Below are 23398 nucleotides of genomic sequence, written 5' to 3' on the forward strand. Positions count from 1 at the left end.
GGGGGGGAGGGGAGAGACTGTCGCGACAGACCCGGCAGGGACGCCGGCAACGGCGGAGAGGGCGTCTGTCATGACAGAGCGGGGGCGGGCCACGGCCCCGGGCCCCGTGAAGCGGCGGTGACAGGGACATGGGAAAGGGAAGGGGGTCGTGGCTGTCGCGACAGAGCAGGGGCGAGAAGCCAGCGTGGGCCGGAGCGCTTTCCCAGCCCGCGGCGGTGCCTCGGTGCGTGGGCCCCGCGGCGCCACGGCGGTGGCAGTGATGTGTCTGCGGCCGAGCGGGGCCGGCACTCTCCGCCATGGCGGGGGCGGGCGCGGAGGGCGCGGCACGGCGAGGACCGAGCCCGGGCAGCCACCGCCCTTCGCCAGCTCCTGCCCGGAGGGGCTTTCCTGGAGCGGCTGCTGGGGTTCCCATGGAGACGCCCCGCGTCCTCTGACGAGTGTCCTCTTATCGGCGACAGTTGCCATCGCGGTTGGTGCCGCCCTCCTCGCCGCGCTCCCGGGCTCGGTTGCTTTGCAGGCGACTGTCCCCTCCTGCACACCCCGCGAGCACCCCTGGCTGCCGGGGTTTACAGATTGTTGGGAGAGGATCCGAAGCAGTGAGTGAGGTTTTCCTAATCTCGACCTGTCATCCGCTGTCGTGGACCGAAGGTGCCGTCTCGTGCTTCGCCCCATTGTAATGTACCTCTTAAAGCCTTTCTTACATCTAACTAAGCTGTTTTCCTGGTTTCCTCTGCTGTAGGGGACTATATTTCAGCGTTAATGTATTCTCTGTTCTTTCCCCCGTGCCTGGAATTGCTACGTGAATGCTATGGGTTTGTTCAGATAAGGGTTTTTGGAATGGGAAGTTTGCAGGCAAAGTGGCTCTTCTCTCAAAATCACTCAATGCAAGTGTTGCTGCTGCAGAGGTAGGAGCTGCAGCAGGCAACAGGCATGAATGGAGAAATTAGAAAATAGTATTTTTTCATGGAAACGGCTGCAAATGGAGCCGGTATTCAGCAAGAGAATAGAGAAAGCAAAGGAAATTAAAGGTATGTCCCATCAAAGGAGGTTGCTTCAGTGAGCTACCACAAACAGAGGTCATTTTTTGGGTAGCAAAATATTATGAGGAATGTACTGACAACTCTTGGGACTTTAGCGTAGGGTTTGTATTTTTATTCAGTGAAGGTTGTGCTGGCTTGTCCTTCAGGCAGTGCTGCTGGATGTGACTCAATTGATTTGAAGACACAGGATATTGGTTTGTTGGTTTGAGTATAATATTTGCTCTTGTGCTTAAGTGCTAAAAACTCCTTTAATGTAATCGGTCCTTCATTTTCTTAAATACCTTTTGCTATTCATTAAATTTTAATAAAGACTCGAATTTCTTGGAATGTATTTTTAATCAAATTGATTTATGTCAATCTGGCTAAAACAATAAAAGTACTTGTACACCACATGAGTGTAGATCCCTCAGCATGTGTAGTTGTCTGAAGTATGAAGCACTTAAGAATTTCCAGGTGGCTTAATGGTGCTGAAACATGACTTTAGGAGATTTTCCTGCACCTGATAAGGAATCAAAAGAAAATTCCTTATGCTGAAAAGTCAGTGCACACGTGCGCTTAGTGAAGGTGGCACCAGTTCAGTGAGTTCCGTGGGTTTCCAGGGGTGGGTGGGTCTTTCCTTTGTGTGATATTTAGGGAGAATTGTCAGTCTGTAGTTGTCCTGTAGAGACTGCTCACAGCGCTCTGGTAATTTCAGCCTGATCTGGTGAGGATTGGGAGATTTTCCACAGAAGGAGCAAAGGAGCATTCCTGTGGGGCCTGTCTTTCAGAGTGCAGGGGTAGCTGACTCATTCCCAACTCTGTATCCATAGCTGGAATTGCCATGTCTGTGAGTCTTTCATAATAACACTTCAGCAACCTGACTGATTTTAATCAGTCTGGTAGAAAATGAGAGTATTTTTTTGTGAGTTTATTCAAGATTGGTGGTTAGAATTACGAGACCTAGAAGCCTTCATTCCTTCAGGCCCAGAAGGAGAGTTTAGGCTGGGAGTATCTACCCCCAGCAGTCAGGGGACAGATAATCACCTACTTCCACTTGACTAACCAGCACTTGCAGTGGTTGAGGGAAGGAGGGCAGTATTCGGGTTTTTTTTTCTTTTAAAATAAATAATGTTTTGTATTCTATCAGTGATCTGTGCCATTTATTTGATTTTACAGTGATTATTTGTTCCCCCAAGGGAAAACAGGGTTCACACTTTGAAGTCAGTGATTTCAATGAGCTGGTAATTTAAATGGGTGTCCTGGTCAGAATTGGGAATGTTTGTTTTGTTATATAACTTGAGAATTTTGCACATAGTGCTTCATCTTCAGCCTTGTATTAAACTTGATTCACAATCAAACTTGTGAGTTTAATAGAAAATGCAAATAAGCCACATTAAGTTTGCAGATATGAAAGAAAACTAAAAAGCTCATGTCATCTCCACAAAAGGCATGGGCAGAAAGAGAAGTAGCAAGTTTTCTGTATAGGCTGTGCTGATTTCTGTCTATTTTAAATTTGTGTCAGGGACACACATAATGGATCTGGGATATGCCCTAATCCCAGTCTCTATGGAAAATGCCACAGGTTAAGAAAAGCAAGGTCACCAAAAACTACAAACAAATGTACTGTTGGCATCACATTTGCGATACACTCAGTATTTAGTTGGAAAAATGAAATTTTGGGCTAAGCATTCCGGTTATTTATTTTTATGTTCCTTCTTACTTCCCATCTCCTGCCTTTCACACGTGTTTGCCCTTCCACTTTCCAGATTGCCAACTGTTCTGGTTCCCAGCTGATCAGTCCTGAGGGAGCAGCTCTGTGCAGAACAGCCATTTTGAGCTACACACTCACCATCTATTGTTTTCCTCCAGAGAGATCCCTGAACACATTGCACAGGTCCCGTGCCACATTCACAACCGTTGTGTTGAATTTGCAACTATTTGTTGAAAGAAAATGTAATCTAAAGCCAGGAAGCAAGAAGGTTACTGTTGTATGGTCGTGCTAACAAATGAGCTATTTTGGTTTTGTTTTCAGGAGCAGTTGCAGTATTTACCCAGCTGTTTCTTAATGAAATGAATGAGTTTACCCAGTGGTCTACCGTCAATCTAATAATAATTCCTGTTGTCCACTTTTGTCTTCTTTTCCTCACACTTATTTTATTCACGATCCAGTATGTTGTGCCTTAAAGCAAGAAAGTCTTAATTTTTTTAAGGCTGCAAGGCAAAACTGCACAATGAAAATGCTAGGTGAGAAAAGCTGTGAAGGTATAAATCACTGCCTTCCTAGGCTCCCTCAGTTCGGTTTATATTTGCATAATAAAAGATTGGGAAATGAACAATTTAACTGAAGGAAAAGTGAAGGTAGCAGGTGAGCCTGGGGCAGATTTCTGGCAGGTGTTGGTAAATGTTGATGTGTTGTTTGAAGTGCCCGCTAGCACAGCTGATTCCCAACTCTATTTACTCTCCCTGGCGTTCATGTGCTCGCTCTCAGGTTCCTTGCCCAGCAAGTTGCCCACGGGCACCCTGGAATACCGTGCAGGGCGTGCTGGGTGTGCTCTGACCCTGGGTCTGCAGCAGAAAAACGTGAACAGCAGTGCTGGGCAAGGCTTCCTGAGAGACGAGGGGGACTCGAGAGGGTCCTCAGCCCCTGGTGCTCGTGCAGGTCCAAGCCGGTGCTGCTGCTTCCTCCAGAGCTGGGACTGGTGCCCGCCCGTGCCCCCGCTCCCGTTCATCCCTTGCAGGAGAGCAGGGACTCGGCTACAGCTCAGCTGGGATCTAACAGGGGGTTAATGAACACTCAGCCTGTGAGGAAAAAGGCAGATTGTCCCATTCTCATGTAAATTAATTTGCCAGAGACACAGACAATGCTTGGCTGTCACAGATCACAAGCACAGAAAATGCCAAGGCTGAACCTGGCCGCGGTATTTTCAGTGTTTCTGTGAGGAACTATTGCCCTCACTTTCCCATTGCCTTTAGACCTGCGTTGTCCCCGACAATCTGCTGCCCACTGGCCAGCAGCTGTGCTCTTGCACTTCCAGGACCCCCAGGAATGCTGCGGCCCTCCCTGGGGACAGGGGCTGTCTGTACCCATCCTGTGGTGCCACCGCAGAGCCCAAGCTGCTGCTGGCAGAGCTCGGCTCGGGGGGGAGCTCCGGGCAGGGAGGGTGGGTCCTGCTGGGTTCCCTCTCCTCTGCAGCCCGTGGGGCAGCACAGCGGGCGTGGGAGGGTGGATCGGCTTGTTGTCGAGCTGTAGGACCCGTAGCTCACAAGCCACCACTTGTTCTTTGGATCGGTTCCCTCAGTTACTCTAGGAGATGGCTGAGGAGTGGTTTTGACAGGATGCCACGAATTACTTTTTCTCCATCTAAAGTGGTTTGGGGTTTGAGCCTCCCTTGGGTTTTATTTTCTGTGCCGAGATGGTTGTAACCTTCCCCGCTGGTACCTGAGAGCAACTGCTGTTTCTGTCTAGATAGCCCATCGAAGATGTAGATGATGAAGAGGTGTTTTCCCCCTCTGCCTTGGGATCGAATGCCTCTGTCACAGGTATGGTATACACTGGTTTTATCTGCTAGGGTGAAGAGAAGGCGAGGAAGGTTTCATTGCTTCTGCTGCCTCTTCACTTGGAAAGCTCTGCACAGATGGTATGAAAAGTCATTTCAGTGACATTCTCCTGACTTAATTGAACAACTGCCCCACCTCACATCACAGGCACTGTTTGTGTAGTGAGAAATGGGCCTTCACAAGGAGACAGAAGGGTTTAACACTGTCCCGGTTATGTTCAAAGATGTGTTGATATCTGTATGCAAACTGCTGACTTGCCCCTATTTCCCTCTTGTCATGTCCTCCAGCCAAATTTCTCCTGTAATCTTGTAACACTGGTAAGCTATTAATAGAAATGCATAATTACAGGGTAAAAAGCTTAGCAAGAGAACTTTCTTATTAAAATATACTAGAATTCATTATGTATACCATACATAATGACAAAATATGTTATTTTCAAAAATCAGTGACTGAAGTGAAGTGCCATGGTTGACTTTTAAGAAATCAGTGACTGAAGTGAAGTGCCATGGTTGACTTTTAAGGAGATCCAAATGGCCCTCAAAGCCATCAAAAGTATTTAGCAGTTACTCAATGGAAAATTAAAGCAAAACCAGGAACAGGCTACTAGTACTTGTAACTGGTTGATTAAAAACAGCTTGTAAACACTAAAAGCACTTACATTCAAATTAATCTCTCACTATTCATTAAATAACAGTGTATCTCCATTTTTTTTCTTAAGACCAGGGCGTTTCTCTAAGGAAATGGATACATCTTCTGAAAAATACCCAGTCAAAAAGCGAGTGAAAATTCATCCTAGCACAGTAACAGTGAAATACACCACTCATTACCCCCAGCCAGGAGAAGAGGGATACGAGGATGTTAATGAAGATACTGGAGTATTTATGGAGGATAATCCTACGAGAAGACTACTGAATGATGGGAAAAAGAGAGAAAAGACTTTTTTTGGTGCAACAGACACCAAGCCAGCACAACTGCCAAAACATGACGAGGGTGGACAATCCCAGCACTTCCCTGAAGGAAATGTACTGCAGTCCAGGAAAACATGGGCAGTGCTTTTTGGGTCTGCTGTGGCTCATGGATGTGTGGCTCTGATCACAAGGTTAATTTCTGACCGTTCCAAAGTGCCATCTCTGGAGCTGATTTTCATCCGCTCGGTCCTGCAGCTGCTGTCCCTCACTGCTGTGTGCTACCACCACGAGCCTCCCTTTGGCCCCAAAGGCTACAGGCTCCGGCTCTTCCTCTATGGGGTCTGCAATGTCATCTCCATCACCTGTGCCTACACTTCCTTCTCCATAGTGCCCCCCAGCAATGGGACCATCATGTGGAGGGCCACCACCACAGTGTTCAGTGCCATTCTGGCTTTTTTACTCATAGATGAAGGAATGGCTTATATAGACATAGTCACTGTTGTTGGCAGTGTGTTCGGTGTTTGTCTCGTCATGATCCCCAACATTGCTAAGGAGGAGAACTCTTTGCTGAGCACCTGGAAGGAAGCTTTTGGCTACACCATGACCGTCATGGCTGGTCTGACCACTGCCCTCTCCATGATAGTCTACAGGTCCATCAAAGACAACATCAGCATGTGGACAGCGCTGTTCACTTTCAGCTGGACGGGAACAGTGTGGGGAGCATCCACCATGTTCCTTCTCCAAGAGCCAATCGTCCCACTGGATGGGGAAACCTGGAGCTATCTCCTTACCATCTGCCTGTGCTCCACTGCAGCCTTCCTGGGGGTCTACTATGCCCTGGGCAAGTTCCACCCCGCTCTGGTGAGCACTGTGCAGCACCTGGAGATCGTCATCGCCATGGTCCTGCAGCTCCTTGTGCTGCACAGCTTCCCAGGCACATGTGATCTGGTTGGGGCAGTGCTTATTTTGGTGAGTGTTTTTTTCCTTGCGTGTTATAAGCTTTCCTGGAAGGAGTTAAGAAGGCAAGATTATCAGGAGATTGTGGATTTGTCCATTAAATGAATGTTGGTTTTCAATGTCTGATTCTGGCTGTGACCATGCGGAAATTACTCCTTTCAGTTCCTGTGTCTGAGTGTAGTGGCCAGGCCCTCTCTCTACCATTTCACTTCTCAGCTGATGTAACAATGTTGGTATTTCCAGGCTCCCATGCCAGGTGGATTTGTTCTGCTGCACACAACCATTTTGTTATGCCCAGAAGAGTAGCTCACAGGGTGCACAGCCAGCACAGGCTGGCCCACTGAAATGTGGGCCAAGCTCTTCTTGACCTTCTCTGGATAAAGCAATACAGAGGGACTCCAAAGTGACTCTCATTCATGTGTGCTGTGGTAGTAGGAAGATGAGCAGCAAAACCATTACAACAGTCAACCCAAATTGTCATTTCCTCTGTAATGCTTCTTAAGCTTTGGCTGTCATATTCTAAATGGAGCAATGCTAAATTTCTGTGACTAAAACTTTCATTTCCTGTGTGTATAAAGAAGTCAGTAAAGCTTTTTGTGCTTTGTGGCTAAATTTCTGCCTGAAACAATGCACAAAGCCCAGATGTCCTGTGGGGGAAAAGTAAGCCCCAAAAGCTGAATCTCTGGTTGTGCCACAGCTGTGACAGGTCCCCAGGAACAGTAAGGTCCATGACAGATGAAAGATCTAGCCTTGTGGCAGACCAAAATCCCTTCTATTGAACCATGTGTTCTAAAGGAGGCTTTGACTGTTGTCCAAGGGAGGGGGAAAATTGGAGAAATAAAAGAATGCATTTGAGATGGAGATGTGAGCAGCATGGTAATACTGACCAGCCTGTGACTGTCAGTACCAGTCAGGATATCAGTATGTCAGGATCAGTGACTGTCAGTCAGGGTGCTTGGATCCTTAAACTCCAATAAGATACCAGATTTGTCAAGAGCCCCAGGGTTTTATGAGTTCAAATAATATTCCTGGTCATTCTAATGTGTGGCTGTAAAGAGAAAGGCCAGCATCTGTGTCCATGGGCTCTGTGCCAACCAGGCCCTGCAGCCACCTCCCACTCCAGCTGCCTGTGCCTCTGTTTTGTGTGACATGAGTATTTTCTGAGGGAAAAGGCATCACTCAGATGGCTCCAACTGGTCCCGCTTCCAACACAGAAAATACATTTTACTTGTGAGAAAAAGCAGCAGTTAGCTTTATTCCTATGAATACCCAGGGAGACCAAGTTCCCTGACATCAGCCAGCCCAGCCGGCAATGCTTCTGAACTGTGTGACACTTGTGTCCTCCAGTGTTGGTGATGCCATAGACCCCCTGGGCCACACAGGGTTCCCTCAGGTGCTGGCACAGTCACAGCTGCCCGGACAACTGTTTCCTTGAGGAGCAGGTGGAGCTGGCAACAGGAGATCTGCCCCCTGTAGGAAGGACAGAAGAAAAAGGGGAGCAAATAAAGCAAAGCAGTGCTGGGAAAGCTCTGCCCAGCCAGTAATCAATGCTTAGGACAGAGCAGTTCCCAGCCCAGAGTCCTGCTGTGCTTCTATCAACTCCTCATTGCACTCTGGGGCAGATGGTCTTTCTTCCTCTGGCTGTTCAGGCAGCAGGAAAGCTTCCTTTGTGGAAAGCAACCAGGTCATGAGGCTCCTCCTTCAATGGCTTCCACGCCTGTCCCTCTGAAGGGGCTCAGGTGTGCCAGCATATACATGTGCAGGCACCCAGCTAGATGGCAAGCCGGGGGCACTGAACAGCAGGACTCCCCAAAAGCCTCCACTGTGCAGCAGGGATGAGTCTTGGGCAAGCCCTGGAGCTGCCCCAGCCCCAAAGCAGCCAAGCCCCCTCCTCAGAACCTCCCCCTGCCACCTCTTAGCCCAGGCTGGCACAGGCAGCTCACACCCAGGGGTCCACCCCAATAACCTTAGTGGTGTCCAGGGAGCAATTCAGGGGTCTATGGAGCCTGGTCCTGCTCCAGCTGCTCCACAGCCTGCATGAGGTCCTGCACAGCCCTGTCCACATCTGCCCGTGCGGTGCCACGCCCCACGCTCAGCCTCAGCGCATTCTGTGCCACTTCTGGGGGAATCCCGCAGCTCAGCAGCACTGGGGAGGGCCTGGAACACACCCAAGAGGAGGAGGTTGGACTTGAAGGCCGAGGAAGCTCCACACATCAGTAGGGATCCTCAGCAAGTGAGCCACAGGAGGAACCACATCTACAGATACACTTCAGGACCCCTGTTCGCTTTCCAGAGGCACCCAATCCCACTGGGCTTCTTGCCCTATGGGGGACCTGGCTCTTTTAAGAAGAACTTGTTCCATGTCCCTGTGGGTTGGCAGCTCTGCCACATCCACGGGGAATTGCTCTAGACCAGGCCAAAAGCACCCACTGTCCCCATATCCCCTAAAGAAGCCATCTGGAGACCCAAGCAGGGCTGGAACAGATGAGCCAGGCACACACACACAAGGCAGGCTCTCTTCTGGGAGCGCCAGGAGTTCAAAAGTACTTCGAAGCTCAGCTGGATCACCAAAGCTGGGAGGAACAAACTCCTTCCAAGCAGCAATCAAGCGTTCCAGCTGTGTCTCCTGCAATAATCCCCTTCACAGCCCTTCAGCTCCTCTGGAAAGCTCTGTACCCTCTTTGCTCATCACACAGGTGATGCTGCCCAAGCCACCCACTGTCCCTTTCCCTGTCCTGATTTCTGTCCTTCCCAAACCTCTGTCCTATGGGAAGATGCCCAGGGGCTACAAAAGCCATGTGCTCACCGATCCCCCTTCTCAGAGTGGCAGGCAGCCCCGACGCTGGCGAGGAGCACCTTGCAGTGAGCCAGCACCCTTCGTCCTGCAGCACAAGCAACACAAGAACAGCTCTCCCAGTGCCAAGGCTCTCTCCAGGGGCTACTCCTGCCTCACCTCCCTGCCTGAGCCACACCAAGTGCCCACCAGTCTCAACCACAGGTGCTGTGAGGGACAGGTGCTTGGCTGTGTGTAACCATCACAGAACAGCAGTAGGATAAGAGCTACCTTGAAGGCCTGGGCCCAGGATGGAGAAGTTACAGGTGTTGCAGAGTCTCTTGGAGCCCTTAAAGTGACTGTTGAAGTGAATCCTCTGCTTCCCAAAGGAGGCCTGGAGAAATCAGAGGGCTGTGAACCTCTCTGGGTTTCCAAGCAGCTCTGTCCTTATGATGGATTAAGCAGGGCCAGAGGAACATACCCACCCTGCTCCAGGCTCCACACCCTGCAGCCTGAGACTGCAGGAAAGGACCAGATGTGCTTACCTCCAGTGTGGCCTCCAGGTAATCCCGGACATCCCGCATATGAGCCTCATAGGCCTCCCAGTTCTTGTTCACTAACTCTGCAGCCTGAGAACACACAGACAGGCTTCACCAGTGACCCTTGGACACCTCCCTTTGTGCATGGTTCCCAGGATGTGAGCCCAGCCTGGAACAGCCTCTGCAGTGCCAGGTCCCCTGTGTCCCCTCTCAGTGCCCTATGCCATGTGAGCTGGGTGACTGTCAGGGCTGCAAACCCACGGCAAGCGCCCTAAAGCACCTCCTTGGATTTGCACCAGAAAGTCCCACGACCTTTCCCAGTTCACCCTCCCTCCCACATCCTGAGTTTGTCCCTTTGTTGACCAGGGAGCACAAGTGTCTATCTTTGTACTGGGCCTGCACCACTCACCCCTCACCATCCCAACTGACCTGGCCAAGTCCGGCAATCATTGGGGTGTTCTCAGTGCTGGAAGGGAACAGGAACCAGTGAGTTGTTTCTCCAGACCAGAAACCCAGCCTTGAGAAACAGACATTCCCTCATGGGACCCCTCAGGACTGGCAGGGGTTCCTGGACACCTCTCTGAGGTGGTTGAGAAGGAGGCAGTTCCACCCTGAGGTTACACCCTTTGCAGAGCTTGAGCTCCAGGGAGTTTCCATGCACAGATCCTGCCATGCTGGGCTGTTCACCCCAGGGCTGGCAGGTGACAGAGCTCCCAGCTCAGGCAAGGCAGCCCACATAGCTTGGCCAACAGCCAGAGGCTCAGATCTCCAGTAACCACCTGTCCCCTTACCCTGGCCGGAAACTCCTCTCCTGTCCCCCTCCGAAGAGCATGGGGTGCAGCGGGGTGGCGGTGCCGGGGCTGCGGGCATACAGTGCTCCAATCCGTGGGCCATGGAACTGTGGGGACAGCTGTGGTGACCCTGGGGACACTGACAGTACTGACAGTGCTTCCTCCCCTCCTGCCCAAATCTGAGTGCCCTCCGGTGCTGGCTCCTGCCCATTGCAGAGGCACAAGCTGCTGCAGAGCTGCTCCCCATCCTCAGTCTCCTGCTCCCCAGCCCAGACAGCTTCTACACAAGCAAAGTCTGTCTGCACAGTACCAATTAGCAGGAGAACTTTGCCCAGTGTGAAGTACCAAGCTTAGTGGGGAACCCTAAGTACCCCTGGCACCCCAGCAGAGATGTCACACATGGTGATCTGCAGCTGGGCCACACAAGCAGGGCCACACCTTGTGTCCCACGATAGTCAGGTAGTCCACACCCAACTCCTGCACGTCCACACGCCCCTTGCCAATCATCTGGGCCGCATCGGTGTGCACCAGGATCCTGGGCAGACCCTCCGCTGCTCTGTGCTGGTTGAGGGCACTGATGCGCTGGCTCAGCTCTGCAACGGGCTGATGGCAAGAATGAGGGTCGGCATCCCAGAGACTTTCTGCCCACCTCTGTCACCACCACTTTACGAGGACATCTCCCCACCATCCCCCTCACTGCCCACACTCACCATGATGACACCGGTCTCGTTATTGGCCAACATGAGGGAGACCAGGCAGGTGTTTGGCCGGATGGTGGCCAGGACATCATCCACCTCTGCCTGCCCACTCCGTGGGGACACGGGCACAAAGGTGGCTTCTGCAAGCCAGGAGACAAGCCCTGAGGCTGGCTGGGTAGGCTGTGAACACTCAGGGCTGGCCTGTGCCCCACTAGGCAGGACAGGAGTGTGTGGACAATGGGAGCACAGGCACAGAGCAGGGAGGTGACACATCCAGCCTGGGAGAATATGGGCAACCACGGGGAGAAATGGTGCCCTTCCCCATGGGGAGAAAGTGAAACATCACAGAACATGTAAGATCTTTCCCCCCCTACAAAAACATCAGCAGAGACAAGTCCCCCATTCAAACCCCATCTGTGCCTGTGCCACTCACCAGCCAGGCCCTCCCTCCCCAGTTGCTCCAGCAGCAGGCGGATGGAGTCATGCTCTACACTCGATGTCACGATGTGAGGTGTGCCCCGCCTGTCCCCTGTCCCATACTGGCTCTCATGGAAGTGCCTGCAGGCAGTGTGGATCACCATGTTATTTGCCTGAAGGAAGGATGGAGACGGAAAATGGAGGCTCAAAAGGAGCACAGCACCCTTCATCTCCATCCTTCTCATGGCAGCTTGCTGGAGAAGGGGTGGTGGGCAGGGATTCCCAGGAAGGGGGTCCTCCCTGCTCCCACCTCTGTGCCCCCCGAGGTGAAGACAATGTCCTCAGGGCGGCCTCCTAGCATCCTCGCCAGGCTCTCCCGCGCGCTGCCGATAAGCTCCTTTGCCTTCCTGCCTGCAGGATCAGATCTAGCAGCTCCCGAGGGCTCCTGCCACCACGGGGCCCAGCCTGAGGAGGTGACATGGCCCATCCTGGTCCCTACCTGCGGGGTGGGAGCTGCTGGGGTTGCCCCAGGCCTGGCACATGGCATCCCACACGGCCTGAGCTGCCTCGGGGGCCAGCGGGGTGGTGGCGTTGTGGTCCAGGTAGACCCTCCTGTAGGGACAGGAGCAGATAAGGGGTGCTGGGGGTCACAAAGAGGAGCACGGGGCAGGGCAGGGCCTCACCCCTCCAGTGAGTCACACCGAGCCTCCGCTGGCTCTGTCTCCGCGCCCATCACTGCTGTCACCTTCACTGTCACCGTCTCGCTGCCGTCACCAACCTGGCATCATCGGTTACAGACATGTGGCTGCCCACGGGGAACCAGGCACCTGCCCTGCCCGGGGCACCACAAGCACCCATCACCCTCCCGCCTGCCCCATAGCCATGGCACCCACCAATCAGCTCCCTGCTTCCTCCCCCATAGCCATGGCACCCACCAATCAGCTCCCTGCTTCCTGCCCCATAGCCATAGCACCCACCAATCAGCTCACTGGCCACGGCCCCCCCTCACGGCATTGACCAATCAGCTGCCCCGCACTCACGGACCCCTCCCTCACCCCGCTCCCGCTACCGAGCCGCCCAATCCGCTGCCGCCATCCCCATTAGCCGGGGCCCCACGAGCGCACAGGGCTCCCCTTGGTCCCCGGCGGGCGGCGCGCGAGTCCCCTGTCCCCTTTCCCCCCCCCCCACGTGTCTCGGCGGGTGTCACTCACGCGCCACTCTCGCGCGTCCCGAGGAGGAACGGGCGTGGCTCTCCAGGAGGTGCACTTCCGGCGCGCGGAGGGGGCGGTACTTCCGGGACGGACGCAAGGCCAGGGAGCGGCGGCGCTTCCCCTCGCCAAGATGGCGGCGGCACCGTCGGTGCGGTTCCCGTGCCGCGCCCCGCGCGGGCTCTGCGCCGTGCTCCGCGCGATGGCGGTGAGCGCCGGGCGGGGGGCGCCGGGGTGAACAGCGGCGACCTCCGCGTAGGGCTCGGTCGGGCGGCGCCCGGGCCCGCCGCGTCGTGACTCAGCGCCGCACGGCGGAGGCGGCCTCGCGTGCCGCGCCCGCTGCGGGGCCGAGACGGAGGGAGCTGCCTGGGGATGCACCCAAGGCGGCCGTGCCTCGTGGCTCCGTGCCCCGGGCGGGCCGCAGCAGTGCGGGCCGTGCTCCGGGCCGGGGAGGGGGGGGGGGGGCGGGCGGTTCGGGCGCTGTCGCGGGGTCAGGCGGGCGGAGCCGCGAGCAGGGCCACGGCCGGGCCGGCGCTGCGGCCCCGGCGTGCCTGGCTCGCTGTAATTGATAAGGCGAAGTGCAAAACTCAATTAAAGCCGAATTCCCGCACGCAGACGCACCGTATTAGGCTCTGGGAGTCGCTCCGAGGAGCGATAGGCTCGCGGAGAAGGGGCTGGGATGGGCTGGGCTAACGCAGCCGTCCAACAGCGGCGGAGCGCCGCAAAGCCCCGCGTCCCATTGGCCTCAGCACGGTTTACATCGGCTTGTTTCTGCTGCGTGGAAAAAACTGCTTCGTTTGACACACTCCTCTCTTTCTCCTGTCTTTCAGGTTATGTCGTAACCACAGAACTACCGAGCAGTGATGGAATCACTGGACACTGAGGTGAGGGCACGGAAGACCCTGGGGACTGTGGAATACGTGGAGTCTTCAGGCTTCGCGCAGGGGGTGCTGCCCACCAAGAAGGATGTGGTGCAGAACATGCTGTACCTGCTGCAGCCCAAGAGGGCTGGCCAGGCCCAGCGCTCCAAGGAGGATGCGGCCCAGCTTCTCGCAGAGCACCTGCAGGAACACTGGCTGGTCTGCAACCTGCACACCATCGCCACGCAGAACATAAAGAAACTCATCCTCAAAATGTATGAGGAGTTCACCCGATTGTACCAGACCAGGAAGCAGAGACAGAACCAGGCTTTTTCTGAGCGGGCCGACAGATTCAATGAGAGTTCAGAGAAGCTCTTTGACGTGTTTTGTACAGACACACAGATGAGGGATAAACTGGAGGAGTACAGTGGGATAAAAATGACCAGCATCGAGTGGAAGTTTCTGGAAGATCAGAGGAACGAGAGAAAAATGTACTATGAAGATTTCACAGAGAAGCAGGAGCTGAAGATGATGGAGAGAAGGCAGAAGATACAGTGTCTGGAGCACTTCAGGAAGCTCGCCAGGGAAGAGAAGGAGAGCAGCAAGGCAAAGGAGATGAAGTACAAGGGCGAGGAGCAGTTGGATGAGGGCACAAGTGTTGATGAGCTGTACCCTGCGGAGGAGGAGAACGGTGGTGCCCCGGCCTTCTCGCTGCGGGGCCGGCGGAAGCGCCGCTGCACCGCAGCCGCCACCGGCACTGACCTGCCCCTGGAGGGCGAGCACATACGGATGAGCATCCGCAGGGTCAGGCCTGGCTTCTACGAGACTGTAGAAAAGGTGAAAAACTGCTAGCGCCCGCCACAGAGAGCGGGCAGAGCTGCTGGAGTACAAGGTGGCAATGCACACGTTAGGCAAGTTTGAAATCCCACCATCTATTGGAAGTGATTGTTGTAGATCCACAAGCCAGAGCACAGGAACATGCTGCCTCCAGGGAAGAGGGCTGGGATGATGACAATGGCAACAAGGACTAAACCACATGGATTTGGAAGGATGAGCTGTCAGCAGCCAGCGATGCCAAGGCTCAAATGCAGCGGATGATCCAAGGTTACGTAGCACATAAGCCTCTTCTTTCAAGGTCCTGTCTGCATCCGTGGGGTTTGGAAGTCTCTCAACATTTCTGAGCCAGTGGTCGCCTAACAGCGTGAATCAGGACTTGGATTTACTGCAGGGTGATAACTCGGACTTGTTGCTAACAGAAAATCCGTGTGCTGAAGAGCCCTGGCTGCAGTGGGGGTGAAAGGTGCTTGGCCTCTTCCTGCGGGAGCTGGCGTTTCTGCCAGGAAGGAAGTGGGTTTGCAGCGTGTGTCACAAGCCCTAGAGAGGCACGCTGTGCTTTTGGAAAGGGACTGCTCTCCTGCTCGAGGAGTGGGCAGAGAGCAGGAGACAGTAGAGTGCTTTGGCTGTTAAAGCATTGGTGATTCTGAATGTTTTATTCTAGATTCTATTTTACCAACGTTTTCTTGATCAGGATAAACCTTCCCATAACTGGATGAGTTTTATCATTAAGTTCCCTAATCTAGGATCTGGGGTGTGAATCCTAAATGAAGTGGTAATGTTTTATCTCTGGGGGGAGGGGGTTAACATAGGAGAAAATGCAAATTGCATTATTTAGTTTTAAGATGAGAGTAATTTTATAAACTGTTATACTGCATTTTTAGGACATATGGAAGAAAAAGCCTTCCCAGGTGTAGCTGTGGTGTTCACAGCAGTATGCACCCAGATGTGGGCTTGCTCTTCCACCCCCGAGGTGGTGTAGACCAGCAGGGGGGGAGATGGTAGTTTTCCACCCAGAGGTTGTTTGAACATGTGTGACCCTCTTGCCCACGTATATCCTGAGCAGTGATGTATCTGTGACTTTTTTAGTTAAGAGTTGCTTTATTGGTTTTTAACGGTGAGAGACTTGAACTTCCAGTGAAACCCAGTGCTGGAGATCTCTCTGGTGAGATGTGCAAACCTTGCCAGACTGCACTGAAAATGGAAAACCCCCAAGTCTCTTACTTATCCACAAAAGATCTGTGGTAGAAAGAGCGCAAACTTGCCTGGTTTTAAAATTTACCTTCCAGTGTGAATGTTGGTTTCCCCACTCCAGTATCTCAGCGTTTCCCCGTTTTTCCTCTCCGTCCTGCACATCATTTACTGACGTTAACTCGTGCTCTTTCATTCTTTGGCTTTTGCTCCCTTTAACAATAAATGCATGTACGAATAATTTTGACAGTTCATTTACTTTTGATGGATCAGTCCTCGGACTGCTTTGAAGTCCTATGCCAAAGGAGGAATGAAACTCAGAGCAGCTGCTGGTGCCCTGGAACACGGCGGCCCCAGCCGGGCTGCCCAGGCAGGCTCCAGCCTCGACCACCTGGCATGGATCTGTCCGGCTGTGAGCTGCGTGTCCCTTCTCAGGGACCCTGCTCCTTAGTGCCAGGGTCGTTGCTCTGTGTCTCTGACAAGCTCTTCATGGTAAGTCGCTCCAAAGTATTTAGTGCCCGCCACATGCTCTGCGCCATTCGTAGTTTTACAGGTTTGGTAGCAGCACCCTTGAGCCTCCGCTGCCTGAGGCTTTGCAGCCTCCCTCCATCTCCTCTTTCTGATGTGCTTCACTGACCTCCCCATGCAAATTATGTCACGTTTAAACTATTTGCCTTCCAGCTGGGAGGTGCTGGATTGAGCCTCTCACTGGGTCTCTACACCAGCAGCTCTGTTTCAGCAGGGAATATAGCCAAGCTCAGACCTCGCCAAAGTAGAAGTTTTTTAATAACTGCTGTAATGCCCCTTTTTATTACAAATATAGCTGACAGTATAAATGCTTGTGTGTAAAGCAAATCCATCAGGGTTGGTTCAGATACAGAACACAGCTGTATAGTGCTTTATGATTTTCAGGGATTCAGGGAATTTAGGGTTGTCAAATTTGACTTCCTGTCTACCACAGGGAATTACATTTCATTCAGAAGCCCCACACTCAGCCTGCTGGTGTCAGTTGAACTGAAATGTCTGACAGAAAGTCAAGCCACAGGTGTCAGCAGTCTGCTGTCTTCCTTTTTATCTACTTAGTGATTAGTCACCTTCACTATTTCAAAAAAAGATGAAAAAAAATCCGATCAACTTCTAGGCTGTGATTCTTTTTCACAACATCCTATACAGGCTGAGCAGAGTTTATCACAATGAAATCATATTTGGTTTTTTTTAACTTGGTTTGACTGTGGATAGAGCCAAAGCCTGGCTCTGTTTCTGCTGCAACAGGGGAAAATGTCTAAATCATGTATTCTGGTATTCTGATTACTCTTCTTTGGGACCATGGTGCCTTTTTAATCAGGACAGTAAATCTTGTCCTAGGATTCTGTACTTTTGTACGTTAACAGTTGTCGACTTTCCTTTTTGGTGTGTCCCAAATAAATTAATATAACATACATCTGGGCTTTTGTTTCTTCTTTCTAAAGGGGGAGGAAAGAGGAAACTGAAGCTAAAGTAAATCTCTGCTTCAGCTCTCCTTCCTAGGCCCTTGCAGGAGCAGCTGGGATGCATGCAGGTGGAGCTGCTCCCCTCCAGACCATGTGGGGCGGTGGTAGGGCAGCTGCAAGAAATTTGGATCTGGCACAGGGGCCCTTTTATTCAAAGATGCTGGAGCCTGGAGCAGCTGGAGGTAAGGGGAGAAGAATAAAATCTCTGCACATTGTGGCAGTGTTTCATGGGGACTCTCAGTGTGCCTCAGGTGTGGTGGGATTGGTATCAGAGACAAAGGTAGGGACTCCCTGCCTTCCTGGTGTGATCCCATGAATGACTGTTCCACTGCTGCCTTTTCTCTCCTGACTGTGGTTCAGGGATGTTGTTTGAGATGAGTGAGGGGCAGTTGTGTCCAAGGGAGACATGGCGATGGTTTGCACCACAGGACTTCAACAAGGAAGGGAAATTGGAAAGGAGGAAATGCTGGAAGGGGTGTGTTTGCATCAACGGCTTTTGCAGGAGGGAATTGAGGTGCATCCCAGGAGCTACAAATACTTTTGCTGGATGCTGAGTCACTGATTTTACTGGGGATTTGGGGAGGAACATTGTCAACCTTCAGCCCTTGAGTCCTGGTTTCTGCAGAGAAAGCAGTAGAAAGGAGAGAGCATCCTGAAAGCCCTGCACTCCAGACGGGGACCCTGGCAGCCAAGCAGGGCACGTGCCAGCCCCAGGCAAAAGCTGCCCTTTTGCAGCCCTTACAAGTTCCTTAGAGCTTCCCAGACTGGCCTTGAGTGAAGTTGTACAGAAACCACCTGATTTCCCAGCATGGATGTGCCTCTTCATGTGGCCACTGCTCTGCCTCCCACCCCTCTCAGAAAGGGGAAGGAACACAAAAAAACCAACCCAAAATGCAAATCATGGCACTACTGAGTGGGCTGGGTGTGGGAAACAATGTCTGTGACTCAGCACAGAAAGAGTCACATAGTTGGAATTTAAAACAAGTCCAAGCCCAGCACTGTGGGCATATGGCTCATGGAGTGCTGGGCAGTGCCTCCCCACGAGGGAGCTGGGTGGGCAGGGGGAAGTGCCAGAGCCTTGTCTTAGATCAGCTGTGCCAGACAGATTAACACAGGGTGACAAACTGGGGAAAACTCTGCTCCTGGGAACAGTGGAGCAGACCTGTGAAGCTGTGTCACAACTGTGCTTGTGCTCAGTGCCTGTGGCCGGGCTTGGGCAGAGCTCCAGGAAGGGAGATGAACCTCTTGTGTCACCTGACACCCACGTTTTTCCCCTGGGGGGATGCATGACACAGATGGTGGCAGAGCTGGGCACAGAAACCCCCCCTGAATGCTGACAGGAGCTGCAGAGTGAGCCTTTCCATAGGCAACCACATTAATTTATTAACCAGATTTATTAACACATGCAAGGGTATTTCCTGCTCCAAGGGTGTTGTCTTGTTATTCTTCCCGAGTTTCTTGACAGCAGATGCTTCCTCCTGGCACAGCTTTGGAGCCAGCAGATACTGCTCCAGTCTTTTAAGACACAGCAATGAAAGCTCCTCCCTGTATTCCCTTGTGCTGCCCAGCAGCGTCCCCTCTTGCACCGTGCTCTGGTCCTGCTCAGGTTGGAGTTTGCCCCGTGGCCTGGTGACAGATGTGCACAGCCACAGCACCCTTAGCAGAGCCTGCGGGGCAGCCCAGACACACCTCCAAGAGGGAGGGAGGCTAGAAATTGATTCTGGGGAAATCCAAATGTCTGGGACTTGGGGTAGGAGCTGTTGAGCTTTCTCCTTCCCAGCTACCTGGTACAGAGCAGCCGTGCCCCCAGACTTTTCTATGCCAGATGCTTTCAAGGAGTCAGCTTCCCCCTGGCTCCACACTTTTTTCAGCTCTGTATGCTCAGTTTTGGAAGTGGGCACTGACAGAGCTGTGGGCTGCACCTGCCCAGGTGTTCCCTGGGAATACTCGTGGCACTGCCATGGCTCTGGCAAAACATTTGCTTGTTCAGCATCCTCAGTTGTACCCCTACACACCTTTTGTGGAGTTGCTTTGTGTGTCAGTGCTTCCTACTGCCCCACAGAAGCTGCCTGCAATCAGGAGATCAGTTTGCTTAATTGGCCCAGTCTCCAGAAGCATTTTATATCCTTTTTCAGGCCAATGTGCACCAAAATCACATCTTGTCTCTTCTGTCTGGAATCCTCTGTCTCTGTGAGCACCCAGACAGTTCCTCCTGTGTTTCTATCTTGAGACATACCACATTCTCCATGAGAGATGCTGGGAAGGGAAGTGGAGAATGCCGGGGGAGGACACTATCAAAGGCACCCACACCCTGACTCTCTTTTGTTGCCGTCACATCCCCAGCTGTTGGGCCTTTACTTCCCACATGCTCCTGCAGCTGAGTTTCTGAATGAGAGAAGCAGGTCCTGTGGAAAGTCCAGAAATTTTGGGAGCTGCCTGGGTGGCCACAGATATGAGAGAGGTGGGAGCCCCTCGCCAGGACCTCACTGAGCCACTCTCCCTCGTCACTCCAGGATGGTCCCCGCGGGTTAGGTGTCCTTGACCAGCAGCACAGCCGATCCCACGCTGGCTGCTGCCGCCCGGAGCTGGGGTGGTGCCTGACCTTAAGCCCAGGGCTGAGGGGCTGGGACAAGCCCAGTGCCGCCGCGCGGGAGGGCCGGGTTCAGGTTACGGCCTCGTACAGAAATGAGTGGGGCTGCGAGAGTCCAATGAGGTTTCTGGTGCCGCGGCAGAGGTGTATTAAAGGGGAGTGTACGGGCGGCTGCGGGCTTCGGCAGTGTCCCCGGGCATGGCGGGGCCGGGCAGCGACGGGGACCTGCGGCGCCTGCTGAAGCTGCACCGCACCGAGATCGCCATGGCAGTGGACGACGTCTTCCCACTGCTGCATGGCCTGGCTGACCACGATGTCGTTCCTGACCACATCTTCAAGGTGAGGGTGCGGAGCAGGACAGGACGGTCATGCTGTGGGGGCTGGGGCCGGAGGAGGGCCGGAGGGCAGCCCATAGGCCGTGGTGTGCCTGGCAGGAGACGCTGAGCCGGACGGAGCGGGAGGGCTCCCACCGCGCTTTCCACGCGCTGCTCACCTGGCTGCTGGGCCGCGACGCTGCCGCAGTCCGCGACTTCTGGGCCGTCCTTTTCAAGGACTACAACCTGGAGCGGTACTCCAGGCTCCGGCCTCTCCGCGGCGCCTTCCCCAGAGGTAGTAGGGGCTCAGGTGGAGCTGGCACCCCGGCGGGCTGACAGTGGGCAGGGGTGACAGCCAGGGTGCCGGTGCCTGTCCCCGTCTCTGTTCTTCTTGCAGAGGTGGAGCTGGGGCGGCAGCGCCGTGGAAGGCGTTTCTCCCCGAGCCCCACAGCACCGGCCCCACACAGACCTCAAGGCAAGAGGAAAGCCCCTGAGGAGCGGGACAAGGCCCGGGCAGCACAGTCCGCTCCACGGAACAGCGCCAGTCCTGGTATGGAGACCCAGAGCAGGATGGAGACGGGCCAGGGTGCTGCCCCCGAGGTATTGTGAGGTACTGTGCCCCCTGACGCCCATCCTCACAATGCTGCAGGGCCTCTGGTGAAGGCAAAGACTGTGAAGAAGCCGGAGGGCACAGATACCCCCCGCACTTCGCGTGCCAGCGGTGAGTGCCAAAACCCCCAGGGCAGCTTCTGCCTGTCCACCCTGTTTGCCCACAGCCGTGGGCAGGGGCTGCACACCCCACTAAGCTGCTCCCCTGCCTGCAGCCCTCCAGGCAGTGGCTGCTTCGGTGCAGAGGGCAGTGGCTGTGGCAGGTGGTGAGGTGCCAGTCAGCCGTGGGGCCGTCGAGGGCATCCTCATTAAACATGTGCTGGATCCACGTAAGTACAGCCCAGCCACCTCCTGCCCAGTTTAGTCCCCAAATTCAGGAGCCACCCTCAGGCAGGGCAAGGTGGGGAAGGGAAGCTGGAGCTGCCTCTGGCCTCTCTTGCAGGCAGCTCCAAGACAGTCAGCAGAGCTGGGGATGAGCCATATAACCCTGCTGCCTGCGAGGAGCCAGAGGCCAGGAGCAGAAGCCACAGCCTGAAGCCCCCTGCCCAGCCCAAGGCATGCCAAAGTGTACAGACACCCCCCTCATATGTTTTGACCCCCATCTTGTGCAGCTGCCAAGGCTGTGGCAGGGGGTTGTTTCTGCATGGTATCATAGCCATGGCCTGGGAGTGTCCCCCAGTGCAAGCAGTGCCTCTCCAAGCCCCTTCTTGTGTTGCCAACAGAACAGGGAACCCCAACTGCACCCCCAGGGCCAGCTGCCAGCAGCCACTGTGTTCAGCCAGGACCCTGTGCCCCAGCAGGTGAGCCCTGGATATGACACCTGGTGCACCCCCAAGAGGAACTGTTGGGGTTTCCCTGGCATATCTATTTGCCCTGGCCTTGAAAAGGAAACCCAAGGCTCAGCTACTGGGGGTTCACCAGGTTACGACTCCCAAGAGACAGGCAATTTTACCAGCCTGAAAGGATTGGTATGTTTGGTGAAGGGTGGGTGATACAGGGGGAGAGGGCAAGGGGATGACAGACCTTGCCACAGCCAATGCTTCAGCCTGTGAGGGTGGCAGTGATGCCCTGCCCACTCCCCTGAGGACAGGAGAATGAGGATGAGTGTGCAGCATGCGGTGATGGTGGTGAGCTCATCTGCTGTGACGGCTGCCCCAGGGCCTTTCACCTTGCCTGCCTGGTGCCCCCACTGCCCCATGTCCCCAGGTGAGTCCCAGGGCACACAGGCCTGCTAGTGCCCCCTGCCATCCCTCACTGCACTGCTCCCACTGTGCAGCGGGACATGGCGATGTGGCTCCTGTGTGGAGAACGTGACTGAACCAGGCCAGCTGCTGGAGGCAGACTTGCCTGTGGAGAGACCCCCCGAGATCCTGGGAGAAGCGACACGGGACACCCAGCTGGGTGGAGTTGAGGGAAGCATCTGCAGCCGCTGCTGCACCCAGATCCCCACTGGCCAACACTGTCCTGCTCCCAGTGGGGACCCCAGGTGAATCCCCCATCACGCCCCACATCCCAGCCTTTGTTCCTCCTTGGAGGAGTCTGCCCTGACGGTCTGTGTCACCCCTGATGGTGTAGGGGGCTGCTGCTGTGCACATCCTGCATGGGCACCCTGGACACAGGTGGCGTGGGCACCACCTCAGCAGCTGGAGACCAACTGCTTCCAGCAGCCAAGGTCAGCACAAGCTGCCAGGAATGGGGTGGGAGAGGAAGAGCAGGGCCTGTGGGGAGCAGGAAGGTGGAGGTGGGGTCAGGTAGGTTGAGGGATGGGCTGATGCCACATGGAGGCAAGTTAGTGAAGCTGTATTGGGGGAGCATGAGCTGGGCCCACACCAGGTGATGGCCTGAAAAGCCTGACCAAAGGAGAGCAGGCTGAGGGCAGCAAGGGAGCTGGAAGGACATCTCTCCATGCACAGGCAGAGGACGGAGCCCTTGGCAGTGACACTGTGCTGAGCCGGGATGAGCTCGATGCGCTGCTAGGTGAGGTAAGACTCCGTGTGACACCAAGAGACAGATTCCGTGCAAAGCGGACCATGTCTCTGGTGTGGCCCACAGAGTGACACGGGGCTGTGGGTCAGGCACCGTATGCTGGGAGACCCCACAAGGGAAGGATGTGGTATGGGAATAGAAAATGAACACTGGGGCTGTCCCACAGAGCACGTGGGATGGGATCTTGCAGTGGGCATTCCAGACCATGGCGCGGCCGCTCGCAGAAACACAGGGACTCCTTGCCTAGTGCATAGATCAAGCAGCGGATTCCACATCCCAAGCTATGAAAAAACAGCCTCTGAGACAGATGCAAAACAAAATGCACACAGGCACCGCAGCTGCTCAAAAAAAACATGACAGAAAAAAACCACAAGAGAATATAACAAAAATACTCAGACAAAGGAAAATAGCAGGTCACAGCTAGTGACACTCAACAGAGAACATGCACAATGAAAAAGTGAATAAACAACATCACAGACAAACTGCAAAAGGTGATTGAAAAAAAATACAATAAAAATACCACAAGAAAAAAATAGTTATTATTAAACAAATGATAAAAAGAAAAAGTTACAAATTTAAACTGTTCCAAAATGAAACGGGCACTGGACATGGAAATCTCAAAAATGTCAGCACAAAGATGCAAAAGATGCCTACAG

The 23398-nt window shown here is 53.8% G+C and overlaps 4 protein-coding genes across 16 annotated transcripts; 3 read left to right on the plus strand and 1 right to left on the minus strand.

The window, feature by feature from the left end:
• Positions 1-43: 43 nt before the first annotated feature.
• SLC35G2 (solute carrier family 35 member G2) lies at positions 44-7054 on the plus strand. Of its 11 annotated transcripts, none has more exons than XM_033516604.1 (4): positions 44-673; positions 4486-4559; positions 5296-6454; positions 6686-7054. In XM_033516604.1, exons 3-4 carry the CDS (start codon positions 5318-5320, stop codon positions 6746-6748), a joined length of 1200 nt encoding a protein of 399 aa, XP_033372495.1. In that variant the 5' UTR covers positions 44-673; positions 4486-4559; positions 5296-5317; the 3' UTR covers positions 6749-7054. The 11 variants fall into 11 exon arrangements, with proteins under 11 accessions (XP_033372495.1, XP_033372493.1, XP_033372491.1 ...); XM_033516602.1 differs by adding an exon at positions 2786-3852 and having other exon boundaries at positions 46-673; positions 5296-7037; XM_033516600.1 differs by having other exon boundaries at positions 46-3852; positions 5296-7037.
• A 610-nt stretch (positions 7055-7664) lies between these two features.
• On the minus strand, positions 7665-12997 carry SCLY (selenocysteine lyase). Of its 3 annotated transcripts, none has more exons than XM_015638012.3 (14): positions 12872-12997; positions 12344-12438; positions 12160-12272; positions 11971-12071; positions 11677-11833; positions 11256-11383; positions 10984-11148; positions 10546-10652; positions 10184-10220; positions 9761-9844; positions 9507-9609; positions 9249-9324; positions 8409-8599; positions 7665-7912 (listed from the first exon to the last, which is right to left on the minus strand). In XM_015638012.3, exons 2-13 carry the CDS (start codon positions 12391-12393, stop codon positions 8440-8442), a joined length of 1281 nt encoding a protein of 426 aa, XP_015493498.1. In that variant the 5' UTR covers positions 12394-12438; positions 12872-12997; the 3' UTR covers positions 7665-7912; positions 8409-8439. The 3 variants fall into 3 exon arrangements, with proteins under 3 accessions (XP_015493498.1, XP_015493495.1, XP_015493496.1); XM_015638009.1 differs by having other exon boundaries at positions 12362-12438; positions 12872-12952; XM_015638010.3 differs by lacking the exons at positions 11971-12071; positions 12872-12997 and having other exon boundaries at positions 12344-12480.
• Positions 12945-17194, plus strand: LOC107208911. The gene is made up of 2 exons (XM_015638025.2): positions 12945-13076; positions 13699-17194. Exon 2 carries the CDS (start codon positions 13732-13734, stop codon positions 14578-14580), a length of 849 nt encoding a protein of 282 aa, XP_015493511.1. The 5' UTR covers positions 12945-13076; positions 13699-13731; the 3' UTR covers positions 14581-17194.
• A 2171-nt stretch (positions 17195-19365) lies between these two features.
• LOC107208569 (autoimmune regulator) lies at positions 19366-23382 on the plus strand. Its single transcript, XM_033516756.1, is given in 12 exon segments — positions 19366-20172; positions 20268-20442; positions 20545-20697; positions 20797-20868; positions 20972-21085; positions 21199-21514; positions 21517-21556; positions 21847-21954; positions 21992-22242; positions 22332-22428; positions 22670-22738; positions 22909-23382. Coding segments are annotated over 12 exon segments (1617 nt in total). The 5' UTR covers positions 19366-20031; the 3' UTR covers positions 22990-23382.
• Positions 23383-23398: the final 16 nt, after the last annotated feature.

Source organism: Parus major, chromosome 9 (assembly GCF_001522545.3).
Source record: "Parus major isolate Abel chromosome 9, Parus_major1.1, whole genome shotgun sequence".
Lineage (NCBI taxonomy): Eukaryota > Metazoa > Chordata > Aves > Passeriformes > Paridae > Parus > Parus major.

Bases quoted from the DNA above. Each gene is read 5' to 3' on its own strand.
- SLC35G2 (XM_033516600.1), top strand. From the start codon at position 5,318: ATGGATACATCTTCTGAAAAATACCCAGTCAAAAAGCGAGTGAAAATT.
- SCLY (XM_015638012.3), bottom strand. From the start codon at position 12,393: ATGGGCGCGGAGACAGAGCCAGCGGAGGCTCGGTGTGACTCACTGGAG. The intron at 11,149-11,255 runs GTGAGTGTGGGC...TCTTGCCATCAG, and splicing joins ACGAGACCGGTGTCATCATG to CCCGTTGCAGAGCTGAGCCA. The intron at 8,600-9,248 runs GTGAGCACATGG...GGTGTGTTCCAG, and splicing joins CACTCTGAGAAGGGGGATCG to GCCCTCCCCAGTGCTGCTGA.
- LOC107208911 (XM_015638025.2), top strand. From the start codon at position 13,732: ATGGAATCACTGGACACTGAGGTGAGGGCACGGAAGACCCTGGGGACT.